This window comes from Chelonoidis abingdonii, chromosome 7, assembly GCF_003597395.2.
Source record: "Chelonoidis abingdonii isolate Lonesome George chromosome 7, CheloAbing_2.0, whole genome shotgun sequence".
Lineage (NCBI taxonomy): Eukaryota > Metazoa > Chordata > Testudines > Testudinidae > Chelonoidis > Chelonoidis abingdonii.
Genome location: NC_133775.1, coordinates 36,286,571 through 36,305,505, shown reverse-complemented (window position 1 = coordinate 36,305,505; position 18,935 = coordinate 36,286,571). Strand labels below are relative to the sequence as shown.

The 18,935-nt window shown below is 40.3% G+C and overlaps 1 protein-coding gene across 3 annotated transcripts in view; it reads right to left on the bottom strand.

The window, feature by feature from the left end:
• Positions 1-943: 943 nt before the first annotated feature.
• HCCS (holocytochrome c synthase) overlaps positions 944-18,935 on the bottom strand; it is a 29,698-nt gene continuing 11,706 nt past the window's right edge. Inside the window, exons 1-7 of one of the 3 annotated variants that reach the window (XM_032769815.2) lie at positions 10,956-11,320; positions 9,500-9,661; positions 7,471-7,619; positions 6,641-6,789; positions 5,288-5,407; positions 3,554-3,640; positions 944-3,317 (exon numbers count right to left, since the gene is read on the bottom strand). In XM_032769815.2, the coding sequence (XP_032625706.1) occupies positions 3,119-3,317; positions 3,554-3,640; positions 5,288-5,407; positions 6,641-6,789; positions 7,471-7,619; positions 9,500-9,614 (819 nt within the window). In that variant the 5' untranslated portion in view covers positions 9,615-9,661; positions 10,956-11,320 and the 3' untranslated portion in view covers positions 944-3,118. Of the gene's footprint in view, positions 3,318-3,553; positions 3,641-5,287; positions 5,408-6,640; positions 6,790-7,470; positions 7,620-9,499; positions 9,662-10,955; positions 11,321-18,935 lie in introns of those variants that run through there. The other 2 variants (XM_032769813.2, XM_032769817.1) reach the window with 2 other exon arrangements.

The following is an 18,935-nucleotide window of genomic DNA, read 5'->3' as shown; positions in this document are numbered from 1 at the left end:
TCAGATATAACTTTGTAGAAACAATCCTCAATTGTGCTTTGGCTGAAGTTGAAAGTCTAGCTTGCACCGCATCAGAGATTAACTAAAATCCAGCTGTGTTCCTCTGACCAGCTAGCAGCACACTTCCATTGAACAGTCTGCACAGAACTAAAGGGTTAAACACTAAGTAATTGTCTTTAAACCAGGAGGTTCCATCCAGTTCCTAAGAATTGAGTGGGAAGTTTGGGACTGAAGGGTTGGGAAACAGGCCCAGAGGGCTGTGGGATAATATTAGCCATTTAGCGTACTCTCCAGACCCAAGTCTGGCCACCCAGATTTCAGCTGCATTTACACTGCAAAATCCCAGGGCTTGGACCATATCACAGCAAGATTCAGGTATAGATTGATATGCTAGCCAAGTCTGCAGGCTTGTGTCTGATGTGTGTCGACAGTAGATGGCTTGGGCTTAAACCTAAATCTAAACCCAGGTTTACTAAACAGTTTAGACTTAACCTAAAGGTAACTGAAATCAGTGGATCTTTCTATTGATTTATGTGCTTTACATCAGAACCTAAATTCTCAGTTTATAGAATGTCCCTCTTTCCAGTAGAATTGGAAATTTGGTTGTTGTTCGTGCATCACTTCAGACCTCTGCACTTCTCTTACACATGGTGAATCTTCAACAAATCTTCAACCGTTACACATAAAATCTTGCTTCAATATCTGCTACTACTACAAGCTAATACTGCGCAGACTTCTTAGCTCTTTTCAGATGCCCTCAACTGAATATATGCAGAGCATATTCTCCAACAAAGGCTCTGACAGTTCTGTGTAGTTACATAGCAGATGCAGAAAGGCTAGTCTAGTACAGGTTGTAAACAGGGTCATTTCATTATCACCAAACTTGGGAAAAGCCATCACCAGCACTAACAGCTTGGGTCTAAAACTAGAAAAAATTACAAAGTAAAAAAAGTTCACTTTATTAACACAGAATCAAATGTGACAAGATATCACATTTAAGTAATAATATGCAGGCATTACAAAGAATAAACTTGAATTCATACACTGTCAATGGAACATAGAAGAAGACAACTCAAGTAGTGGTGTGTATGACATCTTCTGGTTCTTCACTGAATGAATACTTCAATGATCATGACACCATTTTGTTTCTGCAATCAATGAGGTAGGTGAGGGTTTTTTGAAGACGGATTTAAATATTGCTACCTTTTGTGTTTTGCATGAGACATAAGCATCAGGACTGTATGTATCACAAATTATCAAAACTGATTTGTAAGGTGTAAGGACACATCATACAGGGATTATCCACATGATAATCAGTAACTTTTCCACTAGCAAATATAGAGTTTCATCGGCTGTCCACTTATCTTCCTAGTAGCTCTGCCTCTTCTTGCACAATAGTAAATCAATCTCAGGTGGACTATTTATTGTTCAAAACTGGCTTCAATTCAGATGGCTATAGAACAGGATTAATTTGAATAAGGACAGAGAGAAAAAGCATCTCAGTAATGTTAGACTTTAGGCTATGCAATACTTTCTGGAAACCTCTGAAAGGGGAACTTTTCCTCTGGACAACAAAGGTGGCCTCCACTACAACCTTCAAAGTAGGAGCTATATGAGATTATCTCCTCATGAAGTGGAAGTCAGTTTATTGCAAAGCAGCTCTCTGAAGGTAGTTCCCTATATAAATCCACTTATACACAGCCCTTCTTCCAAAAATTAGGATTATGTACATAGTGGAGAAATTTCCCACTAGAGGGAGTAGAATAGAGTATTCATTTACTCCTACCAATCCAAAGTAACATGCATGGATGGATCAGTCTCAAGAATGGACATAAGAGGGAAGGGAGGATTAATTTAAGCTTCACACTGAGCTCCTAGTGCCACAGAACTCTGAAGTATGATGTACAGGCAATATCAAGTTAGAAAACTATTACAAAGTAATTTCCCTTATTATACACATGTAAGATTGTTCAAATTGCTACACCATATGCAATAAGTAATTTTAAATATCTACATTATGATAGCAAGAACAGCAAGTCAAATCAATAGCTTAACAGCTGATACTCTACATTTATACCTTTTACATGACAACACATTTCAGCATACAGTAATTTACTGTCTACCAAATCTGCAAAACACTGCCTAGAAATTTTAATTTAACAATACACTCCACAAAATGTGTGAAAACTGAACACTGTCCAATTATCTTTTCTTTGAGAGGCAGTTACTCGCCACAAAAATTAAAATTTCATACAAGACTTAATTCTGTTTTTCTCTGTGTCCATGTAACACCCACTGAAGACAATGGGCTTTTAAATATATATTCAATTAACTCGAACACTATGGATTTTTTGTAACTTCAAAAATGAAACTGAATTACACTGAAGTGTCCATTTTATTTCCTGCTTTTTGGAATACAATACAGAAGCAGCATTTTAAAAGAAAAAGTAACCATCACACTGTTTCAAATTACTAATTGCTTTCCTTTTAGAAAAAAGTCTGTTGAAAATAATGGCACAACTCTTCCTATTTTAGTTTCAGTTTAACATATCTTTAAAAATATTCACATGCCATATTTTTTATTTAAACAGGTTAGTCCAACTGAAATAATCTCAGATTTAGATATGGACTATATATAAATTAGTTTGCAACAATAAATTATCTACCTAGACTTTTACACCACACCCACGATCATGGTATCCATGTACTACTTTTAATGACCAAGTAAAAACCATTTACAAAACTCCCACTTCCCCCCCATCATCATCTATATTGTAGTAGTGCCTAAAGGCTCAATCAGGGTCAGGCTCCATTGTGCCTGGCACTTTGTGAGAGTCACTAATCTTATGTAGTTTAGATTTAATTGACTGAAGTACACACAAGATTTTCCAGCTATGAGGGAACTTGAACACTGAAATAAGCCTATAAAGAACATGCTTTTCTCTTTCCTTTTAAATTATAGATGGTATGAAGTATCTGTTCATACAAACTGCATAGTGTTTTCCGCCAGAGATAAGGACGATGTTGTTTAATCAAGATAAGCACAGTTACTATGATCTTTATTTAAAGTTCAAATGGCAGCTCATGTTCAATATGAGAAAATACTGTTTCAGTATAGTTATGAAGTCCAACGCCACCAAGCTACTTTCATTCTGTCCCACACAGCAGAGAGAGAATCAAATGCAGGACGGACATCCAAGATGGTAAACTGATAATTCTTATCTACTTCACCACCATCATAATAATCAATAACATATCTGACTTCCTTCCCACAACGATCAATAATCCAATCATGTCTGTCAAAAGGAAGTTCATATCTGGAAAGAGAATTCAGTAAATTAACACCAGCTATTAAATCAAGATGACTTCATGAAACGGACACAAGTCATATGTATTACATAGCTTATTTTATGACAACGTTCAAAAATCCTGCTTTTCTGGTAAATATAGGTTGAAACTGTAGTTCTAAAACATTTAAAAAAAAAATTTACTTCTACATCACATTCCAACATACAAGGAAAAAACCCACAAATTTCTGGTCCTGCAAACGTACCCCATCCATGAGCGTATTCTGGCTCTGGGTGAATATTCCTTAGCTTTACCTCCAAACCGGCTCAACGATGGTCCACATGGACATTCCCTAAATATATTTTAGGCAATTAAAAGACACTTTCAGTTTTAAGACAGATAATGTACAGTTTAAGAACTTGTTTTACTAATACATAAATTGTTTATTAGAAAAAGGTGTGGTAAAAATCAGTTATTCAAATAATAAAACAGTTCCTTTAAAACAGATTTACAAAGTCAGCAGTAAGCTCTCAGTAAATGTGAAAGTAACAGTGTGACCTAACATATCTAAATCGGTATCTCCAGCGGGGAGGGCAGCAATAAGAGTACCCGTTACAGAAGAAAACACTAGAGATAATTTCTGGCCAATGAGATCACACTGGGCTAGATTTTCTTTTCTGAATAGACCACTCAAGTGCAGAAGGAGACTGTGGGCCAAGCATTACCCACAGCAGGGGAGCTCTCAGTTGATGTAAAAAATGGCAGAGTTGGATCTTGCACCAAGCAGTGGCTCACCCCAGTGTAGAGGGTGTGTCAGAGGGAGATGGTGAGGTGGAGCTCTGCTGATTCTCAGATGACATATGGTTCCCTGGGGGGCGGGAGGGAATATGATAGAGGTCTATAAAATCATGAATGGAGTGGAGAAAGTGAATAAAGAAGTGTTATTTACTCTTCATAGGGCACAAAAACCAGGGCTTGCCCAATTACATTAATAGGCAGCAGATATAAAAACAAGCATAAGGAAGTATTTTTTCACACAACACACGGTCAACTTGTCGATCTTCTTGCCAGGGGATGTTCTGAAGGATAAAAGTATAACTGGGTTCAAAAAATAAATAAAGATAACTTCATGGACAAAAGGTTCATGAATGGCAAGTAGACAAGATGGTCAGGGATACAACCCCATGCTCTGGGTGTCCCTAAGCCTCTGACTGCCAGATATTGGGACTGGATCACATGATAGTTTCCCTGTTCTGTTCATTCTCTCTGAAGCAATAGCACTGGCCACCGTCAAAAGACAGGATACTGGGCTAGATGGACCATTGGTCTGACCCCGTATGCCCAGTCTTATGACCATATATTGCCAGCACAAGTTTAAGCAGCCCCTAGGTTATTCTAACTTACTCTGAGAGACTGGAGCATATGGATGCACATGATGGGATCTGTAACCAGCTTTCAGATAGCCTCCGCCACCAATATCCTGCACAAAGTGCATCTCAGATATATGATAATTTAATAGAATAGATTTTAAGGCCAGAAAGGCATTTATGATCATCTAGTCTCATCTCCTGCATATCACAGGTCACAGAATTTCACCAGTGATTCCTGCATGTAGCCCCCCATCCTATGGCTGAACTACAGTATATATTTTAGAAAGATAAATCATTTTGATTTGAGAAGTCCAGGTGATAGAGAATTTACCCCATCCTTGATAATATGTTCCAATTGTTAGTTAACCCATTAAAAATTTTCATCTTATTTCCAGATTAAAAACGATGCTGACAAACATTCAGTCACTGGATCTTGTTAAACCTTTGTTCCTAACTAAGGGATTTTGATGCTACATCCAAAAAAAACCCAACCAAACAAAAAAAACACGCACAAGTCTCAAAGTCTTAGAATTACAAGTATCAGGTCATTTTCTGCACAAATTGAAACCATTCCAACTTTTAAAGAGACTTACAGTAGCACGAACTGTTTTTATCTCAAATGTACTTACGCAGCATGAAGAGCTTCCCACTTTAAAATCTCTTTCCAAGCCTGCTCATTGTTCTGATTGTGAATCTTGATAATATTATTCATATCTTTGGGGTTTATGTCATCATCTTTCCACCTCCATCTAAGAAAGGAACAATATTTTGGAATTTTTTTTTATTTTTTTAAAAACACAAATATTGGAGCTTAAATTCCCCATCTCCCCTGAGTGGTAAAAGATCTGCCCCAAGGATACAGAGCAACTCTGTCAGAGTCAGAAGTCATGCATTGCTAGATTCCAGTCCCCTGCTTAGTCCTCTTAACTACTTAACTTGTATGTACAATTTATAGTTCTCTAACATTAATCAGTTTGCACAAATAAACAGCATGAGCTAAGTCATGGTATTGGAATGTGTTGATAAAGCTATCTAGAGTTAGTTTACATTTCACAATGCTTAGAAAATTTAGTGTAGGATGCAACCCAAATTCATTTTCGATAGATAAATGTATTAGATAAAGAAAAAAATTATGCAAGAGTCATGTACAAATAACTCTTATTCCCTAATCCAGCACATACATACATGATCTTACATTTAAGAATGTGTGTAAAGTTAAACATCTGCATACAGGTTTGCAGAATCAGGGCCTTAGTGTTAAGATGGATTATAATAAATGGACTAAAGTTTTACTACTTTGAATATATAGTGCTATAAATAACTACTGTATTTTATCATCAATTGGACCTTCAAAAAGATAAGTTTAAATATGAGTTTCAACAAGAACATACTTTAAACATGTATTAGTTGTATGAAAAAAGATGAGTTGTGTCTCACTCTCCCATTACTGATCTAAAGCGTTTTTTAGGCTAAGAGCCTTCATTCAGGCCTTGTCTACACCTTTTTTTAAAACCACACACAGAAATCGCACTACTGCTAAAACCATTTTAATTTCTATACTAGTCAACACTAGGCAATCTATAGTTATAAGCAAAGCTCCTGCAGCCACCAACACTTAACATCATTTTATCTTAACCTGTTTAGTGAATGTCTAACTGGTTTTATGATATGGACAGACACAGAAGTCTTGTCTACATGAGGGGTTCCATGTTGCTAACACCAATGGACCTGATCTAATGTTCACAATGGTGGAACTCTAGCTTAAAAAAAATTAAAAAAAAATCCATAGTGACCAAGTTTTTAAGACCAATTTTACTCCTTGGAAAACTTTTTAAAAGGATACAGACTTCTCTGAACAAGCAGACTGATTACTACCTGGAGCCCATCAACCCCTTAATTAAATGCCTACAATATCAACACATGAGTTATTTTGCAGTCTTCAGGCTAGCACACATTCTAAACTGATTTTACCCAGTACTTACCCTTTCCTTAGCATAGCATTCCAAAACATTTGCTCTGACGGATAAACCCATTTTTGTTCTGAATGCGCTCTAGGAATAGAAGACTCTTCTCTGATAGTTGATAATGGAAATGGTTGATTCGGGGATGGCATTTGATTAGGTGGCGGCATCTAAACACAAATGATTACTTTAACAATCTCAGAGCCAAAAGCGTTTTGATATATCACAGTATTTTTTACAAAACACTGACATTATAACTACACAATTGCTACAGACATCAAAAAGCATGGCCCTCTGAAGAAATAACTCTCTCTTCTAAAGTTGGTACTCCTCAGCCATGCCTAAGACTGCCATATGTCCTTTTTCTCCTCTTTAAACCCAAAACTCTACATCACAGTTTTACTTTAAACAGAGAGAATCTTGCTGAGGCCCTGGAAAAGATCCACCTGAGCAATTCCATCAGTTAGAGCTCATCATTCAACACACCACAGTGCTCACATCCCTGTCAGCCTTGGAAATATTAAACGAACCCTTAACACACATATAGCAGTGGCTCTATGGGCCATCTTGTCTTTGTTGTTAAGCAGACATTTACAATTGTGAGGGCATTCCTTACCCAAGTGGAATGATTTTAAAAGTAGATCAAATTTTAGGCCTTACTATTCAGCAGTTTCTCTTCACGTGTATTCGCAACACAAATATATGTCCAAGAAATTCAGTATTAAAGACAGAACAGCTTTAACATCAATAGTTCTTTTCTCTGTTCCAGTGCTACTACTGAGATCTCGTTTACATATTCATTTTAGAAGGGAATCGGTCTTAAGAATACATGCAGACTACATAAAAATTACCATATTTCTAGGATCTACGTCATCTTTCATTTGAGATGTACTAGATTTCATAGGACACTCCAGATATTCATATGCTCGTTCTTGGTGTGCAGGAACATTATTTTGGTTCTCAGCACCTTGTTCAGGAGATTTCGTGTTCATTGGACAACCTGAAATAAAGATAACATTAAACCATGCATTAATACAAAAATACAATTCATAATCAAATGTAATGAGACTTAGAAAGGGAAGAACATGGTGTTCAAGTCAATTCTCTTAGAGCTCAGCAAACCACAATGTAAATACAAACCAAACCCTCCCCCCCGCCCCCCGTTTTGCTCTTTACAGCTGAGCAATGGTTCCAACCTCCTCTTAACAAGAGGATATTATTTCTTATTTTTTAAGGGACAGCAACATAATATTGACAGTTTCAATTAGACAAGAACTCTTGTCACTCAAAGAATTGGTATTTTTTCCATTCCCATGCTTGTAGTTTTAACATGCCTCTTGAATTTAAATTGCCAATAACAAATTTTGCAGCTTTTGCAAAAGTAATCTGACAATTCCTAAGAGAATGATATCTACAGATTTCATCTGATAAGCAACACATCAAAGTCTCTTAAATACTGACACCAAGCAACTTGAAAATAATTAACCTTATTTTTTTTACATCCATATACAACAAAAACCCTGTTCCTGAAATCCCAGACCCTATGTGGAGCCCCACTGACTTAGTTCAGACTCTCTACAGGTCTGCCTGTGCAGATGAGATTGCAGGATCTGGGCCTAAGGAGGGAATGATGAAAAAAAACAGACAATAAAGAAGAGTTAAAACACTAATTTGTGATCACTAGATGTAACAGAGCAGGTCATTAACTTCATGGAGAATCTGTAAATTATGTGATGAACTTTCCTTAAAAACAGTACTCCCACAATTATTGCAAGTGCCTAGTAGGGACCTATACAATTCAAGTTCCAGAAGAGTTTCTATTTCATTTCCCCATATTCAAATCTTTCAAAACCACTTTATTTGGGACTGATGTTTCCATGCTTGTTTCTGCTCACACATGAAATTTATTGGGATGTTTTCCCCCAAACTTCGTAGCCATTCAAGTTCTCTTAAGGGTGTCAAATTTGCCCTGGAAGTTATAGCAAAGTAGACAGAATTTTACAATGTTATATTTACAGTCATTTCAGAGAAGGCACACACTTCAAGAACATATATTTCTACATCCCACAGCATTTGAGGCATCTTAAATGCCAAGACCACATTAAAGATTTTTAATTACCTTTAAGAATTCTAAAAACTGTGCAACTTAAGATTCATCGTTAGTTACCAACAGTCAAGAAATGCAAATGCTAAGGTTTGGGGAAAAAAAAAGAAAATCAACTCTGCTACTTTGCAACATACTGTATTTTCTGCTTCATTTTTCTGATTAAATGGTAGTCTAACAGTCTGTGCAACAGCATATACATAAGACTACAGGGTATGCAACACAGCTATGTAAACATTGCTGTTTGAACCCAGTCTTCTGCATGTCCTTTAATGTTATAACATGCAGAACATTCTAATGACTAACTATGGAACCCCAAACTTTAAAATTAAAGAACCTTTTGGCATTTACAGTTTAAAAGATCTCAGGTTACTGAGACTAGCTAGACTTAGACTATACGCCTACACATTTTAAGAATGCATTTGGGAATCAGCTCTTATCTTCCAAGACCTCAGTTCAGAGTTCTGTAGTTGAAGACAACAACAACAACAGCAGCAATGTAAGAAATACAAGTTTGGATGTCTGACACATCAGTCACTGTTATAGGAGACTGAATCCTGACCTATCCCTTTAGCTGATAAAACAGTTTGGTAAGAAACTCACACCCCTTCACCTTTAAAAATACAACTACTTGCAAGCTGCATTTTTGTGAAGGAAGACACTTGTCATACTAATACTCCATTGCTGATAAACAGCTTTCCTTCCTTGCCAAATATCTTTCAAAGCACTTTTCTGAGGTTCAGATTTTGTTTCACTCCATTTTGGTAGGTAGTTACCTTCCATTTTTTCCTGATGCATGGGACATTCTGAAGGTGGAGATGCAGTCTGAGGGTGTATAGATACATTTGCTGACTGAACGGCAACCGATGGAGATGAAGCAGACAAACCCATCACAACTTCTAATTTTAGATCAGATTTGAAGAGAAAAAATTGTACATCTAAAAAAGACGATCATAGGCAATTCTTACTAAAACATAACCATGAATTCATTTTCCACAACAAGTCACTAAAAATAAAGTAAAAAACAGACATAGGATGGTCAGCATATATAAATACTTAAACATTCAGCATTTACAATTAATGATGAATTCATGAACACCAGCAAAATAACTGGCTTTTTAGCAGATGTCCAAGAATATATCTACAGAGCTATATCAGAACAAAGTAAAATGTTATTCCAAGTCCCTCAGTCTTCAAAAAAAAATAAAAAAATCAGAACTATTTTATTTTTATGAGTTAAGCTGCTTAGGTTATAGTCCGGTTCTGCCCCAAATTACCATGTGACCTCCAGTAAGCCTGGGTCTACTCTGAAAAGTATCTTTAAAAATAGCACCTCCTTAGGCAAGCTATCCCTTTCCTCTGTGTATACTGCCACATGCACCGAATCTGGTGATAAAAATAATTCCTTTTGCTGCTCTTTTTAGACCTGAATGAACTAATTAATACTTGTAACAGAGCATGAACAGAATTTTATGCTATTTCCTATCGCAACAAAACTGCTTGTTTAATTCTGTGTGTAAGGTTAAATTCTACCTTCACAGGACTATAGCCTAATTTGAAAAGAAGAACAGTCTTGAGATTAAAGCACTGTACATGGACTTGGGAGATCTGCATTCAACTCCTAATTCTGCCAGACTTTGGACAAGTTACTTGATTTTTCTGCATTTCGGTCCCCAGCTGTAAAATGGGGAAGATAATTCTCTACCTCCTTGGGTTGGTAGGAGAACGAGTGTGCGGGTCTCCAGCAGGTGCCTGGATACTACGGTGATGGGGCCGTACACATCCAGCCGTGACCCAAGGCCTAGTCTGAACAGGCGAGAGCGCAGGTCTGAGTGGGGCCCTAAGCTGCTCCGGAGAGGGGCGCCCCTCGCAGTGCCGTGCGGGAGGCGAGAGCCCCGGCTCCCCGGGGGCGCGGCGCAGCGCAGACAGCCCCGAACCCCAACACAAGCGCGGCTCAGGGAGCCCGAGAGGCAGAGGTCACAGAGCGGGTCTCCTGCGGGCGGTGCCCTGGCGGAGCGGCGAGGGGGCCCGCGGAGTAGGAGTGCCCAGAGCCCCAAGCCCGCTCGGGTCGGCGGCAAGAACACAGGGATGCCCGCCCCCCCGAGCCCAGCGGCCTCCGCTCCTCCTAGCGGCACCATGGCAAGGTCAGGGCCGCCTCCTACCTGGCGCCCGCACCGCCTGGCCCGCGCCTGGCCCCGGAGAACGGCCCACGCGCCCGCCCAGCCCCGGTACCTCAGCATCCAACACACCCGGCCGGCAGCGACCGGCAGCCCTCGCCGCGGCAAGCAGAGCCCAACACGCGCCGCGGCTTCTCGCGCGAGCCGTCATGCGCCGCTCAATCTGCGCGTGCGCCAAACAAGACAAGGGGGTGGTAGAGAAGGGGCGGGCCGGCCGGGGTCTATGGAGTAGTAGGTGTCCCTGTGGAGTGCCTCGTCCCCTCTCTTCGGGTGTGCTGCTGAGCGGCCCTGGGAGACCCAGCAGCTGGCGGGGACGTACTTGCTTTGAGCATTGGTCCCTTAAAAAGGAGTGTCATGTAAACACCTCCCTTTATTCCCAAGTGGTGTCAGGCTGTGGCCAGCCCGCTAAGAGCCGCAGGGCGGTTAGAAACGGTAACGCCTCCTATTAAAGGGGCTGCCCAGTTACTTCCTTCAGCTGCGAATCCCCGAGGCCTGACCTGAGTGATCTCTTAATTCCCCTCTGCACTTTTTTAAATTTGTGTTTACTGCACAGCTGGATCTCCTGCCCCGCTAGTCTTTGCTTTTGTTTTCAGTCTGGAAAATGACAGTACTATTCGTGGGTTTAGAAAGCCCTGACCAGCCCCTAGAACCTAAAATAGCCGAAGAAACCGCTCATTTATGTAACTGCTTCCTCAGCTCTATTCCGTTCTCGCAGACAAGTGGAAGTGGGCAGCCTATTTAATGCTGCAATGCAGATCGAAGCAGGAGAGGTTGACGCAGAGTTTTACAATAAGGAACCAATTCTTCCCCTTGCACCTAAGCATGTAGCATGAAAAATTGTTATGATGAATTCTCTAGGTCAACTACTATTTCTTAATTTAATAATTAGGTCACTACTATGATAGAGTAACATGTAAAGTGTAACTGAACATAGTTAAATTATCACTAGGAAATCAAAACACATTACATTGCTATTGGTTGTGGGTACACTGCTATTTTACTACATTTCAGAGGAAGTTTCAGGTTGAGAACTGAGAGAGAATATTTACCTTATGTTTATGTAACCCTTCTGCCCCTCTGAGTTGGCAGCAACAAGGGCCAGGTTCAGTATCCAGGGGTTCCATTTCAATAACACAAGGCATAACCGGCTCGAGCCCCCACCCAGTGACCTGGGACACTTACATACCATACCCTCCTGGGCGCCTCTAGGAGGCAATACTTCCCCTCTCGCAAGCACGGAGTCTGAGTGTAGCGAAATCTTTTTAATAAAGGAAGGAAACAATGCGGCATCCCATTGGAGAAACACCACAAACAGAGTTATAACACAAACCATAACCACCCCCCCAAGTACATTTGGCAATGTCCTTTTCCCCTTAGGGTCTTAAGTCCAATCACTCCAAAGTCCAACAACCCAAAAGTCTCTGGTCAATGCCACCCCAGAATTCAAGAGTCTATCTGTAGAGGTCCCTCCCCCCAGCCTGGGTGAAAGGGGCACCTTACGTGGTCCAGGGCCAACTGCCCTGCCTCTCCGTGGGTTCTGCTTCCGCCTTCTCCACGAACTGCTCCGCCTTACCAGCTGCTCCACTCTGCTCCTCCGGCCGTCCTCACAAACTGCTCCGCTCCACCAGCTGCCTCGTGAGCTGCTCCAGTTGTCCCTGCAAACTGCTCGGCTCCGCTCGCTCTGTGGGCTGCTCCACACGCCCCACAGCTACTCCGCTCTGCCAGCCGCTCCACTCCACCAGCTGTCCTGTGGTCCGCTCCAGCCATCCCCATAAACTGCTCCACTCCGCCAGCTGCTCTGTTCCACAGTATAGCTTCAGGCTCCCCCACTAGTTAGCACAGTACTCAGTGCTCCCAGCTCAGTAATTTCAGCTCTTTTGTGATTTCAGCTCTTAGTGATCTCAGCACATAGTAGGGGAGCCCACTGGTAGTGCACCATTAGCCCAAAGTGAGTTCAGCTCAGCAACCTGTATCTAGAGTCTTAAGGGAATAAAAAATCAACTCTGACATTCCACAGTGGAGAGAGGAGGGGGTGCAACTGGTGCTTCTAGCTCCACAAGGAGCCTGCACCACCAGGCACAAATACCTGTCCCTAACCTCTCTCCATTCACAGGGTTTTGGAACCCATGTCCCTTGTCTAGCAAGTACCACCCAACTGACGTTGAGTCATTTCTGTCACAAAGCAGTCCCACAGCTCGACAGTCTGGGATGGGGCAGGCGTGCCTATGCAAATATTTGAGATTTCGCATTCCAGACATTCTTTCCACACTTCCCATACTTCACCACCAGATGTCAGGGTCAAATATTTGAGATTTCGCATTCCAGACATTCTTTCCACACTTCCCATACTTCACCACCAGATGTCAGGGTACAGATCATCCTGACTCTGCTTACATTTATACGGAAGAGAGATCCCTATTTAACAATGTAGTAGTAGTTATAAAAGTTACAGAAAAAATCCAAGTACACAAGCCACAAAATCTTGTGCTGAAATCAACACACCTGCCAGTTTGGGGGGATATTTTTTGAGGGGGAGTTTAAAAAGAAATGAGAGGACAATGTGGGAGTGGCGTATTGAGCACTTTGCATATTCAGTGCCAAAATATTTGTCTATGGAAGAAGAAAACTATCCCAATCACTTTCCTGCTGGTGAAAAAGTTTTAGTTTAAAGCAGTAAAGAGAATGCAACTAGATGATGCATTTTACCCTATATGGTTAAATGTGACTAGTAACAGAATACACCAAAAATAGCTATAGAATATTCTGGTTCTAGCCTTACCAGCAGTCAACAGGAGTGACCAGAGTCCTCTCATTTAGGAGGCAACTTTCATCCTCAGTTAAGGCCACCCACTTGAATACATTTGTTTTGAGGAAAAATATGGATCAGTCATGACCTACTTCATTGTGTATGCCAAAACAGAAATATAAGTATTTCTTATCTAGTAGTACTATAAAGAGGAAGCATGGATGTTGTCTCAGAGGCACTCAGGAAAGCCTCTTCCTTGATACCAAATCTCTCAATTTTGGGATAGGCTCTCTGACCTAGTGTAGTGGGTGACTTTATTATGATTCATATAGGGGTTGATGCCTCACCAATTGCTTTGAAATTTGCCAAAACATCTGCTAATGTGATTATGTATGTCAGGGCTCAGATTCAGTCAGTATTCAGGCTATTACCTATTTCTCCAGAATCTCTGTATTCAATTTAAAAAAATAGATTAAGGCTTTCACTGTTATGACTGCAAAGAAAAAAGAAAAAATCTGAACTCTGTAACTAGTACAGAGATGTCTACTAGAGCCTACAGAGAGCCTGGAACAATAACTCAGAAAGACATGCACACCACATTCATCTCAATGAGATGTTCACTCAAGCTACATCTACAGGCTTCTTACTCTTGGGGAATTCTGCACCACTGTGCACACTCACAACTCATGTGCCCTGCAATTTTTTTTTCTCTGCAGAAAATACATTCTGCCAGAGAGGTTCTGCAGTTATGCCTTTTGCTCATGAGAGGCTGCTGTGGCACCGGAACAGAAGCTTACCACTCACAGGCCATAGCAGTCAGCAGCCGATAGGGAGAGAGCAGAAGCTGCATTTCTCACCGTGCACTGTCCGTGGGGCCAGCTAAGGAGGCACAGGATATTGGGGGCAGGATACAGCACAGAGCACAAGGGGCTGCTGGGAGGTCACATGGCCTGGGATTCAGAAGGGCTAGTGGGAGAAACAGACTGGAGCGGGGACTGAATGGGAGTTGGTGTGTGGGGGCAGAGCCATATGGGGCTGGGGAGTAGCTGAGTGGGGGGTTGCAGGGACACATGGAGATGGGGGGGCAGGGAGGAAGGGAGACATGGGGACAGGGCCAGATGTGCCTGACTAAATGGGAAAAGCTAGGGATCAGCCAGGGTCTGCATGGGCAGAGGAGCTCCCCAACACCTTAACAATCCCCCCCACCCCCCAAAAAAGAAAAAAGCCTGTTCATATTTCTCCCAACAACCCTCACTTTCACTCCCAGGCTTCTTCCCAGAAATTCCTTCTCTTTCCCTCAGCTCCTCCATACCCCTGACTCCCCAACATTTACGCTGCTTCTGAGGGGTGTGGGAAATATGTTTCTGTATTGTAGTTTAAATGAATTAGTACTCAGAGTTCTGTATTAATATACCTAGTAAGGAATCTATTTGTCAAAAAACATTTCCTGAATCTTTTTTGTTGTCTGTATTGTTACAGATATAGTTGTTGACAGGTATTTTGAAATAAATTACCAAAATAATTGAAACTGGCATGATTATATTGTGTTATTTTGCCAAAATATGCAGAATTTTAAAATATTGTGCACAGAAATTTTAATTTTTTGGCACAGAATTCTCCCAGGAGTAACTTCTGTTGGCATAGTTATATTGGTCAAGGCAAGTGAAGAGGTGTGATCCCTGACTGACATATAGCCATGACAGCAGAAGCCCCTAGTGCAGGTGCAGTTATACCAATAAAATTTGCTTTTAGCAGTACAGTTGGTTTTGTTTGTAGGGAGCAGTTTTACTACTCCAGTACAAACTGCAGCTTTGCCTGTATAGTTGCGCCTACTGTAAGAGTGCTTTGCTGGTACAGCATAGTATTCCTACTTCAGGAAAGCACTCTTAATATAGACATTGCCTCAGATTCCTGAGATGATCATTTAAATGTCAACATTATTAACTGTTTTCTTGCTCATGTAAGAAAGGAGCTGGAGGATTACAGATCTGGCACAATTTACTGCAAGAGATACCTCAATTTGGTGTCACAAGCAAATTGTGACATACATACATGAAGTAGGTGAACTGAGGGAGCCACTATATCCTGTAGACATATTCAAGTTTCACCAAGGGGTGACCCAAGCTCATCAAGCACAGTGGAGTTCACAAAGGAAGCATGATTACAAGCAACTGTGAGTAGCACTGCAATTTGGTGTCTCACATAGGTGCTTAATTTTGAAGCTAGAGCTTGAAAGACTACTACCATCTCTTCCCCCCCCAACCGCAATTTTATTCCTGTATATGGAGCTATACCTATCTCATAGAGCTGGAAGGGACCCTGAAAAGTCATTGAGTCCAGCCCCCTGCCTTCACTAGCAGGACCAAGTACTGTTTTTGCCCTAGATCCCTAAGTGGCCCCCTCAAGGATTGAGCTCACAACTTTGTGTTTAGCAGGCCAATGCTCAAACCACTGAGCTATCCCTCCACACACCTAGATATACAAGTAAATGGAGCAGGAAGAGAGGGATTCAAAACTAATGAGACTATAAGACTGCCCACCAATGACTTACCAAGGAAAATGGTCAATATACTGCTAGATGTAACAGGAGAAAGTCAAGAAACATGCTTTACACATTCAAATTACAAATATATTTCAAAATCATCTATTTTTGGTAGGAATAACTGTCCAATAAACCTTTTAAAATTAAAAGTAGTTTGTTTATAAGAAGATCAAGTTCCAGTACTAACCTATCTCATTAAAAGAACACTGCCACAATCTGAAATGTGGGCAGTTTGAAAAATTGAGTTAGAAGGAGTGTCAGGTGGTATACCTACCATTTCCCTTACCAATTGTTGGCATTTTAATCACTTTTAAAAATATATATAAAAGAAAAAGTCTCATCTTTTTTGCTGTGAGGAAAAGTTACAAATACACCAAGGTGAAAACAGACTATCATTAAAACAATTAAACTATCTGTACAAAAAGTGCTGTCGAGTAAACAAAGTAAAGAAACTGAAAAATGATTTCCCCTCTAACCGTAGTTATAGAAATCTTGGGTATTACAAATTTGAGACAGAAGTGTGATTTTTAAGTTGATGATGTTCTTTTAAAAACTTGTACTTGATACCCCTTTTATTAAAAAAATTAATAAAAGCTCTAATCCCGTAGGATAAGCAAAGGGTGCTAACCTAAAATACTCCACTCCACAGGCTTTGAAACAAGAGAATCAGACCTTCATGGTCCTCGCCAATTCTGTAAGCATCCTTATTTACTATAAATCTGTCTGTTTCTAAGTCACTCAATACCAGCAGAGAACAGACGAATGGGACTAGAAAGCTATTACTTTGGCTTTACTATCTGCATCAAGTCTTGGAGTGTGCCTTGCTACATATTTGAGAATAGGCTTGACTTAAATTAATTGTAGCAAACCCATGTTCTGCCACTGAAGGACAAAATTTCCTGTAACAGCAATAGACCCCAAATCTCAGGTGTCCTGGTGGTTAAGGGGAGATTTTTAAAGGCACAAAGGACAGTTAGGTGCCTTACTCCCATTTGTGCCTTTGAAAATCTCCCCCCGAAAGCTTTGTTAGACAGGCAAATGCATTGTCATTTGTTGTGAAGTTCATGGTATTTAAAATGAAATTTTAAACCACGGCACTCTCCTTTTCCTCCTCAGTCAATATCTGTATGAAGTGCTCTAGCAATCCTAATAGATCAGTTCCCCCTCATCAGACCCATGTGGAGTTAAACCACTGAAATCATGTGAATGCTTGCTACTGTTGCTTGGTAAATCTGACATCCATAATTTCAATGGCGGCTTTAAGCATACGTATCTGATTTTTCTGCAGCTTTACCTCTAAAGATACAGAAATAGTTAACCCTAGAAATTTGCTTTCCTTAAGTGTATTTTAGATATAAGGGTCAAGTCTGTCTTTCATTACTGAATTCCAGTATAGCACTTTCTAGCTTTTGCAAAACCTCAAACAGATCTTCTCTTTAAAATGTGAGAGGGAGATTTCAGTCATAATGGTGATTAGGCCCATCTTATAAACAACAAACAGTGTGCCCACAAATTTGCTTCTCTTGATCTCCTTAAGAATGCCTATTGTTCATGCTATGTCAGCTCTGAGTCAATTTCTATAAATCCCCACATGGGCAACAGCCAAATGATAATTTTGATCATTGCCTTCAGTCCTGAAAAACAAGCCCAGAGTATATTATGAATACCTGGCTCTTAGCCACCTCAGAAGTATCAGCAAGGGCTTGAAGTTGCCAAAAAAATTGAAAACATCATTCAAAATAGATTATCTCTGTCTTAAAAATGGTTGAGTTTATTTTGAGATGGAAATAAGCAAACTCAAGGTCGTGGTTTGTGTAATTCACAAATGCCACCTTGAGAAGTGTCTTGTCTATCTTTGGCTGCATACTACTAAAACAGCTTATATTTACTGCTGTACCATCTTAAATCAGGCAGACAGGCCAGTTTTGATTTGAGCTTTTCTGCAGTTATCCCAAATCAGTGTTTACTCTTTATGCACTGCCATCAGCTGTTTCAAATTCCAAGTATATTATGTCAGCAAAGAGAGCATAAGGTTTCCCTTCATACAGAAATTGGATGTATACTACTGACTCTCACTCAGTTACTGACCTGTCAGTGGATCCATCAGCAAGCCCAGTAATAAATTTAACTTTCTACATGGATTTCTAAAGACACTTTGCTGAAAAAATTTACATTTGCCTCTGTAGAATCTTTCACTCAGAGGGTTATAGATCAAATGTGCCCAGAATTTTGTGAGTGCAAGCTGCAGAGTACTGCCAGCTGCTTTGATTACATTCATATTTAGAAGCTGTGTAAGCACTGTTAAACAAGAAAGCAAACATTTGGCTCTCCTCTCCTTATGTTGCATTTCACAGAGGCAGAGCAATCCTAGTAATAAGAGCTTCTTGCGAGCAAACTGGAACTTCTGCATCTATGCATTTAACATAATGGGTGTAGATAACTGTTTATCTGGGGAGACTAGAGTTAAATAATAAAACAACAGCTGTTGACTATCACTTCAATAAGTAGTTTTGTACCATGATTAAATTTTTCCACTTTTAGTTACTGGTAAATGATCTTAACTATCTAGCAGACTATCTCACCACAGTGAAATGTGGTAAACTAGGGCAAATTCTCACCAAATATGGGATCTAAACCGTGAATTAGAGGTGGATATTTGGAAGGCACAAAGTAGTCTAATCCCAAAGAAGAAGAACTGGGCACCCAAATGTGGTAGAGGAGAGATTGAGATATAAACACTTTTTATG